The sequence below is a fragment of the Oncorhynchus masou genome, chromosome 1, assembly GCF_036934945.1.
Source record: "Oncorhynchus masou masou isolate Uvic2021 chromosome 1, UVic_Omas_1.1, whole genome shotgun sequence".
NCBI lineage: Eukaryota > Metazoa > Chordata > Actinopteri > Salmoniformes > Salmonidae > Oncorhynchus > Oncorhynchus masou.
Window position 1 is genome coordinate 11,777,506 of NC_088212.1, and position 15,767 is coordinate 11,793,272.

The window sequence follows — 15,767 nt, forward strand, 5'->3', positions numbered from 1 at the left end:
GTACCGGTACCCAGTCAGTGTACTTGGGTTCAAGAGGTGATTCATTGAGGTAAAATGTATATGTAGGGTTTGGTTAGGTGATTCATTGAGGTAATATGTATATGTAGGGTTTGTTAGGTGATTCATTGTAGGGTTTGTATATGTAGGGTTTGGTTAGGTGATTCATTGAGGTAATATGTACATGTAGGGTTTGGTTACGTGACTCATTGAGGTAATATGTACATGTAGGGTTTGGTTAGGTGATTCATTGAGGTAATATGTACATGTAGGGTTTGGTTACGTGACTCATTGAGGTAATATGTATATGTAGGGTGAAAAGCAGAAAGTCCAGGTAGATATTTAATGAACTGTTCAGCAGTCTTATGGCTTTGGGGTAGACGCTGTTCAGGATCCTTTTGGTCCCAGACTTGGCTCTCCGGTTTCACTTGCCGTGCTGTAGCAGAGAGAAAAGACTGTGACTTGGGTAGCTAACCATTTTTAGGGCCTTCCTATGACACCGCCTGGTATAGAGGTCCTGGATGAGAGGGCGCTCGGCCCCAGTGATGTACTGGGCCATACGCACCACCCTCTGTAGAGCCTTGAGGTCAGATGCCATACCAAGCGGTGATGCAACCAGTCAAGACGCTCTCAATGGTGCAGCTGTATAACTTTTTGAGGATCTCAGGACCCCATGCCAAATCCTTTCAGCCTCCTGAGGGGGAAGAGGCGTTGTCATGCCCTCTTCACATCTGGATTGGTGTGTTTGGGCTATGATAGGTTAATAGTGATGTGGACACCGAGGAACAAAGCACTCAGCCATCTCCACTACAACCCCATCAATGTGAATGGGGACATGCTCAGCCCTCCATTTCCTGTAGTCCACAATCAGCTCCTTTGTGTTGCTGACATTGAGGGAGAAATGGCTTCCCTGTCACTATACTAGCAGGCCTTACCTCATCCCTGTAGGCCGTCCCATCATTGTCAGCAATCAGGCATATCACTGTCAATGTCAGTTTTTTATTTGAACCTTTATTTAATCTTTGGGCTAGGAGACAGTATTTTGACATCTGGATGACAAGCGTGCCCAAAGTAAACTGCCTGTTACTCAGGCCCAGAAGCTAGGATATGCATATATATTGGTAGATTTGGATAGAAAACACTCTAAAGTTTCTAAAACTGTTAAAATAATGTCTGTGAGTATAACAGAACTGACATGGAAGGTAAAAGCCCGAGGGCAAACCATCCAGAACATTATTTTTGGGATGAGAGCGCGTACTTTGTTGTTTATCTCCGGTAATAACAATAACGATTCTCCGCCTTAAATTTGATCATTTCTTTACAAATTAGGGTACCTACATTTTTTGACTTGTTTGGAGAAGTTTATTGGTAACGTTTGGGATTAATTTTGTATGCATTTTGAATGAAGCGCGCCAGCTAAACTGAGTTTTTGGGGATATAAAGAAGGACTTTATTGAACAAAAGGACCATTTGTCATGTAACTGGGACCTTTTGGAATGCCAACAGAAGAAGATCTTCAAAGTTAAGGCATTTATTTTATCGCTATTTCTGACTATTGTGGCGCAACTGCCTGGTTGGAAAATGTTTTTAATGCATTGTGCGCTGGGTGCTGTCCTCAGATAATCCCATGGTGTGCTTTCGCCGTAAAGCCTTTTTGAAATCTGGCATAGCGGCTGGATGAACAAGAAGTTAAGCTTTTTTCTGATTTTTGACACTTGTATTTTCATGAATGTTAAATATTACTGTCATTTGAATTCCGCGCTCTACAATTTCACCGGATGTTGTCGAAGTGGGTCGCTGGTGGCAGGTCTAGCCCAAAGAGGTTTTAACTAGGCAAGTCAGTTAAGAACAAATTCTTATTTACAATTACAGTGTGTTAACTGCCTTGTTCAGGGACAGAATGACAGATTTGTTTTTACCTTGTCAGCTCATGGATTTAATCCAGCAAACTTTTGGTTACTGGCCCAACGCTCTAACCACTCGGCTACCTGTCATCAGTGATAGAAAAGGGTGTCATTAAGGATATAGCCTGGCTCCCCATGCAAAACAACAGCACAATCATGCAACATACTACAGGACAACATGTTTTAGTATTCTGTGGTTGAATCTGTGTTTGAAATTCACTGCTCCACTAATGGGCCTTACAGATACAGTGGGGCAAAAAAGTATTTTGTCAGCCAACAATTGTGCAAGTTCTCCCACTTAAAAAGATGAGAGAGGCCTGTAATTGTCATCATAGGTACACTTCAACTATGACAGACAAAATTAGAAAAAAAATCCAGAAAATCACATTGTAGGATTTTTTAATGAATTTATTTGCTAATTATGGTGGAAAATAAGTATTTGGTCACCTACAAACAAGCAAGACTTCTGGCTCTCACAGACCTGTAACTTCTTCTTTAAGAGGCTCATCTGTCCTCCACTCGTTACCTGTATTAATGGCACCTGTTTGAACTTGTTATCAGTATAAAAGACACCTGTTCACAACCTCAAACAGTCACACTCCAAACTCCACTATGGCCAAGACCAAAGAGCTGTCCAAGGACACCAGAAACAAAATTGTAGACCTGCACCAGGCTGGGAAGACTGAATCTGCAATAGGTAAGCAGCTTGGTTTGAAGAAATCAACTGTGGGAGCAGTTATTAGGAAATGGAAGACATACAAGACCACTGATAATCTCCCTCGATCTGGGGCTCCACACAAGATCTCACCCTGTGGGGTCAAAATGATCACAAGAACGGTGAGCAAAAATCCCAGAACCACACGGGGGGACCTAGTGAATGACCTGCAGAGAGCTGGGACCAAAGTAACAAAGCCTACCATCAGTAACACACTACGCCGCCAGGGACTCAAATCCTGCAGTGCCAGACGTGTCCCCCTGCTTAAGCCAGTACATGTCCAGGCCTGTCTGAAGTTTGCTAGAGAGCATTTGGATGATCCAGAAGAAGATTGGGAGAATGCCATATGGTCAGATGAAACCAAAATAGAACTTTTTGGTAAAAACTCAACTCGTCGTGTTTGGAGGACAAAGAAGGAAAGAATGAATGGGGCCATATATCGTGAGATTTTGAGTGAAAACCTCCTTCTATCAGCAAGGGCATTGAAGATGAAATGTGGCCGGGTCTTTCAGCATGACAATGATCCCAAACACACCGCCCGGGCAACGAAGGAGTGGCTTCGTAAGAAGCATTTCAAGGTCCTGGAGTGGCCTAGCCAGTCTCCAGATCTCAACCCCATAGAAAATCTTTGGAGGGAGTTGAAAGTCCGTGTTGCCCAGCAACAGCCCCAAAACATCACCGCTCTAGAGGAGATCTGCATGGAGGAATGGGCCAAAATACCAGCAACAGTGTGTGAAAACCTTGTGAAGACTTACAGAAAACGTTTGACCTCTGTCATTGCCAACACAGGGTACCTATGATGAAAATTACAGGCCACTCTCATCTTTTTAAGTGGGAGAACTTGCACAATTGGTGGCTTACTAAATACTTTTTTGCCCCACTGTATTTTTATGTGTTGGGGTACAGAGATGAAGTAGTCATTCAAAAATCATGTGAAACACTATCATTACACACACAGTGAGTTAATGCAACATATTATGTGACTTGTTGAAGCATGCTTTCCCAGGAGGAACATTTTTTTTTAAATAGCTGTGAAATGGTTGTTTCTGGTGAATTTTTAAGGGAAAAACTTTTCTCTTATTTTGGTCAATATATCACATCTGAAATATTTTTCTGTATTTCATTAAAAGGTTGGTATGATTTTAACGTTTCAGTAAGTAACCATGCTTGGCAAATATTTTGTAGAACGGCTGTGAGAAAGATTGATTGAAAGTTTGCTATGTTACATAAGTGCTTGAGGGAGTGTTCCATTGAATAAAAATAATTGACACCATTAAAATGTAATTTTCCCCTTCAAAAAAGTGCCTAATAACATATTATCCCATATTATATTATCAGGCTGGTATATTATTTAGGAATCAGCATTATCAGCTGTAGGCCAACTGTTGTGGCAGGTAGCCTAGTGGTTAGGGTGTTGGACTTGTAACTGAAAGGTTGCAAGATCAAATCCCTGAGCTGACAATGTAAGAAGCTGGCATTCTTCCCCTGTCACGTTCTGACCTTAGTTTCTTTGTTTTAGTTTGTTCAGGGCGTGAGTTGGGGTGGGTAGTCTATGTTCTTTTTTCTATGTTGTGTTTATGTGTTTGGCCTGGTATGGTTCTCAATCAGAGGCAACTGTAGTTTGTTGTCTCTGATTGAGAATCATACTTCGGTAGCCTTTTCCCACCTGTGCTTTGTGGGTGATTTATTTTCTGTCTAGTATTTTCTGTTTAGGTTGTTTCTCAGACAGGACTGTTTCCTTGTCATTTCGGTCTTTCACTTTGTTGTTTTGTTATTCAGTGTTCAGTTGATTTATTAAATATTAACATGGACACATTCCACGCTGCGCATTGGTCCGATCTTGACTACTCCTCGCCAGAGGAGGAGGAATTACGTTACAGCCCCTGAACAAGGGAGTTAACCCACTGTTCCTAGGCCATAATTGAAAATAAGAATCTGTTCTTAACTGACTTGCCGAGTTTAAAAAAAAATCAGTGTAGTGGCTATAAATAAATAGGCTGAAGCATGGGGGTTGCCCATCTGTATTGTGCTCGATCAGTGCTTCCAACCTTTCAAATGATGGCTGCCTTTCATTGTAGGGGAACGTCCCTTATACTGACTGAGGTTCAGAGAAACAGCTCTTCTTTGCTAGTATATTCTTTAAGTCAGTAGCCAATTAGAAAAAAGTTGTTTCAAAGTTTATAATACCACCAAAGTTGTCTTTGAACTCACAAAATTGAGTCCAATATAACCATGAACAATTATCACTCGTTTTGAGAAAAAGCTCTCACACACAAGATGTAAAACTAGCAAAAGAAACTTTCTCCACTTGAAAAATATCCCTTTATATATAATTATTATTTGTGCTTATGAATCTAACATGTTAAATGTGACAGTAGTTCTTTATTTGTTACAAGTAGCTCACATAATTAAGGGTTGAGAAGAGAGAGAAAGTGAGGAGCTCTGTTACCCTTAAAAGCCTTGCACAACTTGTTTTCCTTCACAAACCACGACCTCTGAGGAGTGGGACAAACCAAAAGCATAATTGGCGGTGGGTGGATCCAATTATAAAATTAGGAGGGGGGGGGGGGTCATGGAAATCCTGGGAGTGTGAGGAGGGGGGCAGTGGCTGGCCTGTTGAGATTGGCTCCTATGAGAGGCTGGGTGATCGCTGACCACTGCTATACAGGAAGAGTCAGTAAGTGTGTTTGTGCACACATGTATTTGTGTGTGTGCATACGCGCGAATGTGTGTGTATTTGTGTGGGTGGTTGCGTGGGTGGGGTGGGGGGAGTGTGGTCATGCAGACCCAGATGATGCGCTCCAGTCCAGTGTGAAATTGGGCTTCTTCTGGGGCACTTTCCTGACTGCTCCTCTGCCTCCACACTGACAGAAAACACAGGCCGAACGGCACCGGGCACACACTGTCCTCCACTGACTGCCTCTGCTCTCCGTCTGTCCTCTCACTATTCCGCACCACACTTTTCACTGTCTGTCTGTCTGTCTGTCTGTCTGTCTGTCTGTCTGTCTGTCTGTCTGTGTCAGTCTTCTACTGATCAAAATAAAAATAATCTCTGTGTATTACTAAGCACGGTCTGTATCTGTCACTGCTAAACTATATATACAAAACTATGTGGACACCCCTCCAAATGAGTGGATTTGGCTATTTTAAACACACCTGTTGCTGACACCTGTTGCTGACATAAAATCAAGCACACAACCATGCAAACAATAGAATGGCCTTACTGAGGAGCTCAGTGACTTTCAACTGGGCGCCGTCATAGGATGCCACCTTTCCAAACAAGTCAGTTTGTCAAATTTCTGCCCGACTAGAGCTGCCCTGGTCAACAGTAAGTGCTGTTATTGTGAAGTGGAAACGTCTAGGAGTAACGTAGGCCACACAAGCTCACAGAACAGGACCGCTGACTGCTGAAGCACGTAATGCGTAAAAATCGTCTGTCCTCAGTTGCAACACTCACTACCAAGTTCCAAACTGCCCCTGGAAGCAATGTCAGCAGAATTACTGTTCATCGGGAGCTTCATGAAATGGGTTTCCATGGCTGACCAGCCAGACAGAAGTCTAAGATCACCATGCACAATGCCAAGCGACAGCTGGAGCGATGTAAATCTCGCTGCCATTAATCCCTGGAGTGATTAATCGCACTTCACCAAACCAGTAAATTATAAAAAATATATTTTTATGAACAGCGTGACATGAAATGGAACTGTTCAATCTGTATGATCAATCATCAACGCTCAGTGTGTGTGTGAGTGTGAGCGCTGTTGTAGCCTACCATATTTACTTAAATTCAAAGTGCACGCATTATGCTGAAATAAACAGGCAACCTTGAAATGCAGTTAATACGGTTACAAAATTGTTCAACTTTTGAGAAGGGCCATGCTGTTGAGAAGGACCATGCTGTTGAGAAGGGCCATGCTGTTGAGAAGGGCCATGCTGTTGAGAAGGGCCATGCTGTTGAGAAGGGCCATGCTGTTGAGAAGGGCCATGCTGTTGAGAAGGGCCATGTTATTGAGGACGGCAAGGGCCTCGTCAAACGACTGTTTGAGGAAGAGGAGAGCAGCACAGAGGATGAAGGTGCTGCAACAGATGTGCAAGCAACACCAAACTTGTCAACAATGCTGCAGCAAGCCATCAACCTTTCAACAGAAGAACGAAGAGAAAGGAATCCAACCTCCTGAAAATCCTCTATAAGGAGTTCTTCCTGTTTGAAGCCGCAACCAACAGTTTGAGATACCTGCACCTGTTTGAGGCACTCGCCATCAAGGCCACCATCCAGGTCACCTTCAAGGACACCATCCAGGACACCTTCCATGACACCTTCCAGGCCACCTTCCAGTGCACCTTCAAGGACAGCATGCAGGCCATCATCCAGGCAACCATCCAGGCCACCATCCACGACACCATCCAGGCCAACATAAATGACACCATCCAGGCCAAATTCCAGGTCACCTTCATCACCTTCAAGGACACTATCCAGGACATTATCCAGGCCACCACCCAGGCCACCATCCATGACACCATCCAGGTCACCTTCAAGGACACCATCCAGAACACCATCCAAGTCACCATCCAGGCCACATCCAGACCACCATCCATGACACCATCCAGGCCATCATCCATGACACCATGACACCATCCAGGCAATCTTCCAGGCCACCTTCACCTTCAAGGACACTATCCAGGACATTATCCAGGCCACCACCCAGGCCACCATCCATGACACCATCCAGGTCACCCAGGCAATCCCAGGCCACCTGACACCACCGTTGACAGGTCACCGTCCATGACCAGTTCCAGTGCACCTTCAAGGACAGCATGCAGGCCATCATCCAGGCAACCATCCAGGCCACCATCCACGACACCATCCAGGCCAACATAAATGACACCATCCAGGCCAAATTCCAGGTCACCTTCAATGACACCATCCAGGCCACCATCCGGGTCACCTTCAAGGACACTATCCAGGACATTATCCAGGCCACCACCCAGGCCACCATCCATGACACCATCCAGGCCATCATCCATGACACCATCCAGGCCGCCATCCAGGTCACCTTCAAGGACATCCAGGATCCAGGGCCACCATCCATCCAGACACCATCCAGGCCATCATCCATCCATCCAGGCCACCATCCAGACCACCATCCATGACACCATCCAGGCCACCATCCACCTTCAAGACACCATCCAGGCCATCATCCATGACACCATCCATCCAGGCCGTCATCCAGGTCACCTTCAAGGACACGATCCAGGACACCATCCAGACCACCATCCATGACACCATCCAGGCCACCATCCATGACACCATCCAGGCCACCATCCAGACCACCATCCATGACACCATCCAGGCCACCATCCAGACCACCATCCATGACACCATCCAGACCACCATCCATGACACCATCCAGGCCACCATCCATGACACCATCCAGGCCACCATCCAGACCACCATCCAGGCCATCATCCATGACACTATCCAGGCCACCATCCAGACCACCATCCATGACACCATCCAGACCACCATCCATGACACCATCCAGGCCATCATCCATGACACCATCCAGGCCGCCATCCAGGTCACCTTCAAGGACACGATCCAGGACACCATCCAGTACACTATCCAGGCCACCATCCAGACCACCATCCATGACACCATCCAGGCCATCATCCATGACACCATCCAGGCCATCATCCATGACACCATCCAGGCCGCCATCCAGGTCACCTTCAAGGACACGATCCAGGACACCATCCAGTACACTATCCAGGCCACCATCCAGGCCACCATCCATGACACCATCCAGGCCATCATCCATGACACCATCCAGGCCGCCATCCAGGTCACCTTCAAGGACACGATCCAGGACACCATCCAGTACACTATCCAGGCCACCATCCAGACCACCATCCATGACACCATCCAGACCACCATCCATGATACCATCCAGGCCATCATCCATGACACCATCCAGGCCGCCATCCAGGTCACCTTCAAGGACACGATCCAGGACACCATCCAGTACACTATCCAGGACACCTTCCAGGACACCATCCAGGACACCACAGATGTCAGGCAAGCCTTTTTTTAGTCAGTGGACAAATTATATCATGATCAGGATCCACCTGAGTGCAGGGGGCACTGTGGTTTTTGAGAGCCCACTTCAGAAGAAAGAATAGCAGTTGAACAGGTAGGGCCTATATATGTGCATTATGGGTAGGTTTGTTTGCTACAGGGTGCCAGGTTATTTGATATGTACATTCTTAGAAAAAAACGTAATATCTAGAACCCAAAACGGTTCTTCGGCAGTCCACATACTAGAACCCTTTGAGGAACCCTTTTTGGTTCCATGTAAAACACTTTACTTTTTTATTTATTTATCCGTTATTTTACCAGGTAAATTGACTGAGAACACATTCTCATTTGCAGCAACGACCTGGGGAATAGTTACAGGGGAGAGGAGGGGGATTAATGAGCCAATTGTAAACTGGGGATTATTAGGTGACCTTGATGGTTTGAGGGCCAGATTGGGAATTTAGCCAGGACACCGGGGTTAACACCCCGACTCTTACGATAAGTGCCATGGGATCTTTAATGACCTCTGAGAGTCAGGACACCCGTTTAACATCCCATCCGAAAGACGGCACCCTACACAGGGCAGTGTCCCCAATCACTGCCCTGGGGCATTGGGATATTCTTTTAGACCAGAGGAAAGAGTGCCTCCTACTGGCCCTCCAACACCACTTCCAGCAGCATCTGGTCTCCCATCCAGAAACTGACCAGGACCAACCCTGCTTAGCTTCAGAAGCAAGACAGCAGTGGTATGCAGAGTGGTATGTTTTACATGGAACCCAAAAACGTTAGACCTGGAACCAAAAAGGAACAGCTGAAGAACCTTTTGGGGCCCTTTTTTATAAGACTGTAGCCTATAACCTCAGTTTGTGTGGCTCGAGAAGGATCTCTTTATGCTAGATTTGTTAGGCTAGGTTGGAGTTATTTATTTAATATTATTATGTAGACCTAGTCCAAGTGAAGCCAGAAGGCTCACGTTTGATTTATTTTCATGCCATGGCTGTCACGGCTTCTCCCGCTCCCCTTCTCCAGCGCTCCACGTCGCCGCTCTACTAACCACCGGCCCTGGCATCCATCATTATGCACATCTGGCATCCAACATTACGCGCACCTGGTATCCATCATTACGCACACCTGGCATCCATCATTACGCGCACCTGGTATCCATCATTACGCACACCTGGCATCCATCATTATGCGCACCTGGTATCCATCATTACGTGCACCTGGTATCCATCATTACACACACCTGGACTTCAGCATCACCTGGATTACCTTCCCTTTATGTAGCCCTCAGTGGCCTCAGTCATCAGACAGTGTTGGTTTGTTTTCATTCACGTTCTGTACGCTTCTCTTGTTTTGTTAATCTGCATTCTTCATTACTAAACTCGTCTGCTACACCTGCTCCCTGAATCCCGGTGTATATGTGACAGTGGCTATATTTGGGATATGATGTAGGCTAGCCTATGCGTTTTGACCAATTGTTAAAACAATTTTTGCCTAAGTGATTCAGACTGTTTCAAAACTCCGACATAAATAGGCATAAACATTTTAAAAAACAAGACACCGAGAGATCATTGACTTAAAAGCTCTAGAAATAGACTACCATACATTTTCAGGCTAAAGTAGGTGAACGAATGATGACGGATGATAATGAATGATAATGAATGATGACAAATGATAACAAATGATGGCGAATGATAATGAATGATGACAAATGATAACGAATGACAACGAATAATAACGAATGATAATGAATGATGACAAATGATAATGAATGATGACAAATGATAATGAATGTAACATGAATGTTTATGTATTATTATTATGTATAATAATGTTGCCCAACTGGTTTAATATGAATGACACTTCCGGTTTTGGCTGGAAATACCGGCTTAACGGGGAGAAAAGTGATTTATTCTCTGGAAGGAAAATGTTTAAAGTTAGGTGAAAATATAAAACCCTAGGTACAATGTTATTTTCCTCCCTGCATTTGTTGTATTTGAAGGCTTGATGTTCAACAATAATTATAGACACAATATTGCTGCCCAGGGACACATATATATATATTTTTTTTTATAACAACAAAGAAATGATGTGCCACATTTCCATGATAATATTGCAATGAATTATGATGTTTGATACAAACAAATTGTGGGCCTACTTCTCCAAAAATTAATTACAAAGCCGGGAAGACAACACAAGCCTGGGGCACAGGGTGACAACGTTGGTGCCATCAACAACTTTGAGATCATTTGAAGTTGTGAAATTGGAGAAAAAGGAGGGGTGGCAAAGGGGGTGATGAGGGGACAATGACACCATATTCCCTATGAAGTGAACTACTTTTGACAGGGCTCTGGTTTAAAGTAGTAGACTATATAAAAGGGAGCCATTTGGGGGACACCCTTGGTGTGGTGTGTGTTACCTCCAGTGTCTGAGCTTTGGGGTCCTTGGGGTCGCAGAGGGAGGTGTTGATGCGGTGGTTGTGCTTGACACAGCGCTGGCTGGTGTTCTGGGGCAGGGGGAAGGTCTGCCTGATCAGGGTCAGACGCCCAATTGACTTCATCACCAGTTCTTGGACGTCCTGGTCTGAGATTTCCTGCAGGATCCCAAAGAGTCACACACACACACACACACACACACACACACACACACACACACACACACACACACACACACACACACACACACACACACACACACACACACACACACACACACACACACACACACACACACACACACACACACACACACACACACACACACACACACACAGACAGACAGACAGACAGACAGACAGACAGGCAGGCAGGCAGGCAGGCAGGCAGGCAGGCAGGCAGGCAGACAGACAGACAGACAGACAGACAGACAGACAGGCAGGCAGGCAGGCAGGCAGGCAGGCAGGCAGGCAGGCAGGCAGGCAGGCAGACAGACAGACAGACAGACAGACAGACAGACAGACAGACAGACAGACAGACAGACAGACAGACAGACAGACAGACAGACAGACAGACAGACAGACAGACAGACAGACAGACAGACAGACAGACAGACCCATACACACACACACCACGGGAAAAAGTGTGTTCAGAAGAACAGAGGGAAACCAATTATTTGCCATATAAACAAATACACAACTGATATAAAGGAATTTATTGTAATCATATACTGCAGTAATCATATAGTAATCATATAGTAATCATATAGTAATTGTATAGTAATCCTATAGTGATCATATAGTAATCCTATAGTAATCATATAGAAATCGTATAGTAATCCTATAGTAATCGTATAGAAATTGTATAGTAATCCTATAGTAATCGTATAGTAAGCTTATAGTAATCCTATAGTAATCCTATAGTAATCGTATAGTAAGTTTGGCGGCAGGAAGCCTAGCGGTTAAAAGCATTGGATGCGTTGGGCCAGTAACCAAAAGGTGTAAAGTCTCTTGAGCAAAGCACTTAACCTTAATTGCTCCTGTAAGTCACTGCGGAGAAGAGTCTCTTCTAAATGACTAAAATGTAAATGTAATCATCAATATGTCATGGATCAATTCATACGGTAAATTACATTTATTATACTATTCCCATATTGTGTTAAGAAAGCACTTGCGCCTCGTGCATCTAGCCATTTTTCATTTGATGTAAACCCTGATCACATGAGAGGGGAGTGAGTGAGGTGCATAGAAGAGAGAGAGCGCATGTGCGTGTGTTCGTCCTTGTGGAACCTTGCTAATTTTAGCCTAAAGACATCTCCCTCTTTTTCGAACGGACATGCAGAGCGCGGGGAGCAGGGTCTGATGATTTAATGAATGCAGACGTCGGAACGACCCTGGTGAAGGTAGCTCCAAAACCCCACCAAGCTGTTCTGGCTGACTGATTTGTATTAGCACATGTTTCGTCTGCATGACATTAGTGATGGTGACCGCGTCCACTAATTCCACTGCTCTGGTGGCCATTCTCCACATCCAGAACGCAACGATACACCTGTCTGCCAACAGAGGAACAGCCAATCTAATTTCAAACGATTTAGCAACGTGATGTGTCAAATTCTGGTCTCTTTGTAATAGGCAACAGCCCAAACATTTCCCCCCCCCCCCAGTAAAACGAGGAAGGGGATTATCTCGCAAAGCTCTGACAAAAGTACGGAACAAACACAGAAAAGTGCTAAGAAAGTTGCTGCCAAAAACATGTTTGCCGTTCCCCGAGCATAGCGTGGTCAAGGGCCAGAAAATAAACACCGTCGGGAGGCATTTGTTTTTTACACGTTGTTATTAACAGGAGTACAAAGTGCTGGTACCAATTGACAAACGTCAACTCATTTGACTTTCAGTGGACATGTACTAAAAGCTCTTGGCATGTCGTCAGTGTAAATTATTGGGACATGACTGTGGTCCCTCTGGGGACTCGGTGGTTAAGGCTTAATTAGGGTCAGGGATTAGCCCCAACTTGTTCTCTGTCAAACTTCCTGTCTAGATTACATGACATATCAGCCATGACTAGGAGTCCGCATGGCAAGGAGAATGTCATTTAACTTGACGTGTGATACTTTTGGACAAAGGCGATTGACATTTAAAATAGGAGAGTGAGTTCTTGAATAGACCAAAGCCATTACAGATGCCATATCTTAATTTGATCATCCTGTTGTTGCAGGAACTTGTAGCAAACTTGTACAGATGTCAGATCTTAACTTGAGCAGTTCTCTTTCTCTCCATGCCGGGGCAGTCGAATCATGGGGATCAGGGTTTGCTATCAAAATGATGTTCTCTCTTGTTCACTCAAACGCTAAGCCTATTACTGCAACACAAACATTTACAAGAACGTATCTGAAATGCAGCCGTACACATCAACAACCATCATTTTATATATCTTAAAAACACAAGATAGATATTGGTCTCCACTAGGCTAAGGCATACAAGAGTCTCCTGCATATTAAGGTTACGAATCCACTGTCAAACTTGAGATCAATCACATGGGATGGTCTGGCAGTTAGGGCTGCTGCCTTTAGGGTGAAAATATAGGTCTACCGCTTGGGCTCGGTTCCGGCCCACATCCTTCTGGCATGAACAACTCAATCCCCTGATTGACTTGATGTAGTTACACATTTCAGTCCAGGGTTCACTTTGGTTGCACGCATCTTCTAGAGAGCGGTAATGAGGTGACCAATAATGGTTGCAATTAAGATCAGCTGTGCAGGTGAATTTAGTGTGTATTGATGGTTTAACGAAGCAACTGGTAATACTAAGGATGCTGCCTTATGAGGCAGAATTTCTAGGAAGGATGTCAAAATTGGCATGTCCCAATCACATGCATCCTTTGCTATCCCATAACACCTGGCGGCACAAATGTGAAACAAATGTGGAATTAATGGTGGACAGAAGTCCCCCGCTTGGGATAACACTTTCCAGAAGAATAAGGATTACCCTTGCCTGTTTGATGGTTTCGTTTGTAGCAAACTGGCTCAAATTAAGATCCTACATATGTAGGTTCAAGACAACAATGTCACCTAATATATTTATGAATAAGTTTAAGCTGCTTTCTATGCTCTTCAGTCTGAGTTAAAGTAATGCCAACAGTCTAGTATAGTTCTGGTATTACTGGCATATTCTTTAGCTGTGAATTCCTATCCATGGCATCTTTGTATTCTGAGAGTGACTTTGAGCTAATTCACACAACAACCTACTGTATTCAGGTTGGTCTTTTAACACGAGTCAGCGAGAGCAACCCTAGCAGGGACTGTGAATGTCTGGCTATGTCCCAATTATCTCTCTTTTCTCACAAAAGTGTACACTGTTTACTTCCCGTCACTGATTTGAAAGGATATGACAGGTACATGAAACCCCCACAAGCCCATGTCCCAACAAATCCACTGCTATTAGAGTTGTGGGAAGTAGTGAACGAGAGATATATTATTAGGATGCATCCTCTAGTTCCCTCAAACCTATCCTGCTAACTGCAGGGGACCATCCCCCAGCAGCCCCAAATCCATCCTGCTCTTATTGAGGAAAAACATCCCTCCATCTCAGCAAACCCCATTTCAATTTCTCTTGAAGTGGTATTATTTTTTTCCTCACTTGCCAGTATTAATTTGGATCAGTGTGTTGGCATTTGTGCTCATTCACCCCGCCATGTGGAACAAGCCAAGCAGGGAGGCATGGAAGGAAAGGGCGAGAGAGAGAGAGAGAAGGCAGACTGTTCCAGTCTGTCTTCATGCCATACGTCCACACATATAGAGGGTCAGTTATACGTCCCCACATATAGAGGGTCAGTTATGAATGCTCTGATTTTCAATCCGAACTTCAGTGGGGTGAGTTGTAGATAAAGGAACATCATTATAGCCATCATCTCTCATTCATATTAAAGATAAAAACCTGGCCGTAGCTGCCCTTTCAACATGAAACATGTTCATTTATGTGTGTGTCTTTATTTGTGTTCATTTTGAGGGTATTTGTGATCCCCTCCCAGTGTTCTGCAGTACCCCCTACTGTTACCTCGGCAGACAGCTATAAGCATACCCACCCCAAACACAACAACAACACTACAACCCAGCATGCCACACTGTAGCCTTGGCTGCCTCCACACTGACCTCATTGATGATGATCCAGTGACAGTCGAATGCCATGAGATTCGTCTCCACAACCTGAAAAACACAACGATAGAGAGAGAGAAGAAGAAAAAAAAAATGATTAGAATATATATTCAGGAATTCAATACATATTTTGTCAGGATTGACCAGCCTGAGTAATATTATATATTTCTAAAATATGCATCTGATGGTGCAATTATCCACTTTAAAGCAAATGCTTTTGACTGTGTTCCCTTTCTGACGCCTCTGACTGTAAGTAGACTGTAGTCATGAAAGCTGTCAAGCTATTTAACCCAGGGGGAAGTTCAGCATTACATCGGGATTGGAAGTGAAAGGCAATGGTCCCGCGTTAGCAGACAGTATACACGGTAAACGCTGCATATGTCCTTTATATCTCTATCACGCAATCTGTCATGCTTCAGTGATACACACTGAACAGAGACACACAATCTGTAATGCTTCAGTGATACACACTGAACAGAGACACGCA

The 15,767-nt window shown here is 44.5% G+C and overlaps 1 protein-coding gene across 2 annotated transcripts in view; it reads right to left on the reverse strand.

Annotated features, from left to right (window-relative positions):
* The window catches only part of LOC135515654 (glutamate receptor ionotropic, delta-2), a 667,356-nt gene that overhangs the window by 233,248 nt on the left and 418,341 nt on the right, over positions 1 to 15,767 (reverse strand). For both annotated transcript variants that reach the window (XR_010451847.1, XM_064939353.1), the window contains exons 5-6: positions 15,278 to 15,331; positions 11,115 to 11,288 (exon numbers count right to left, since the gene is read on the reverse strand). Coding sequence is in view for 1 of the 2 variants with exons in the window: in XM_064939353.1 (XP_064795425.1) it covers positions 11,115 to 11,288; positions 15,278 to 15,331 (228 nt within the window). In the remaining variant the exon portion in view is untranslated. The remainder of the gene's footprint in view (positions 1 to 11,114; positions 11,289 to 15,277; positions 15,332 to 15,767) is intronic.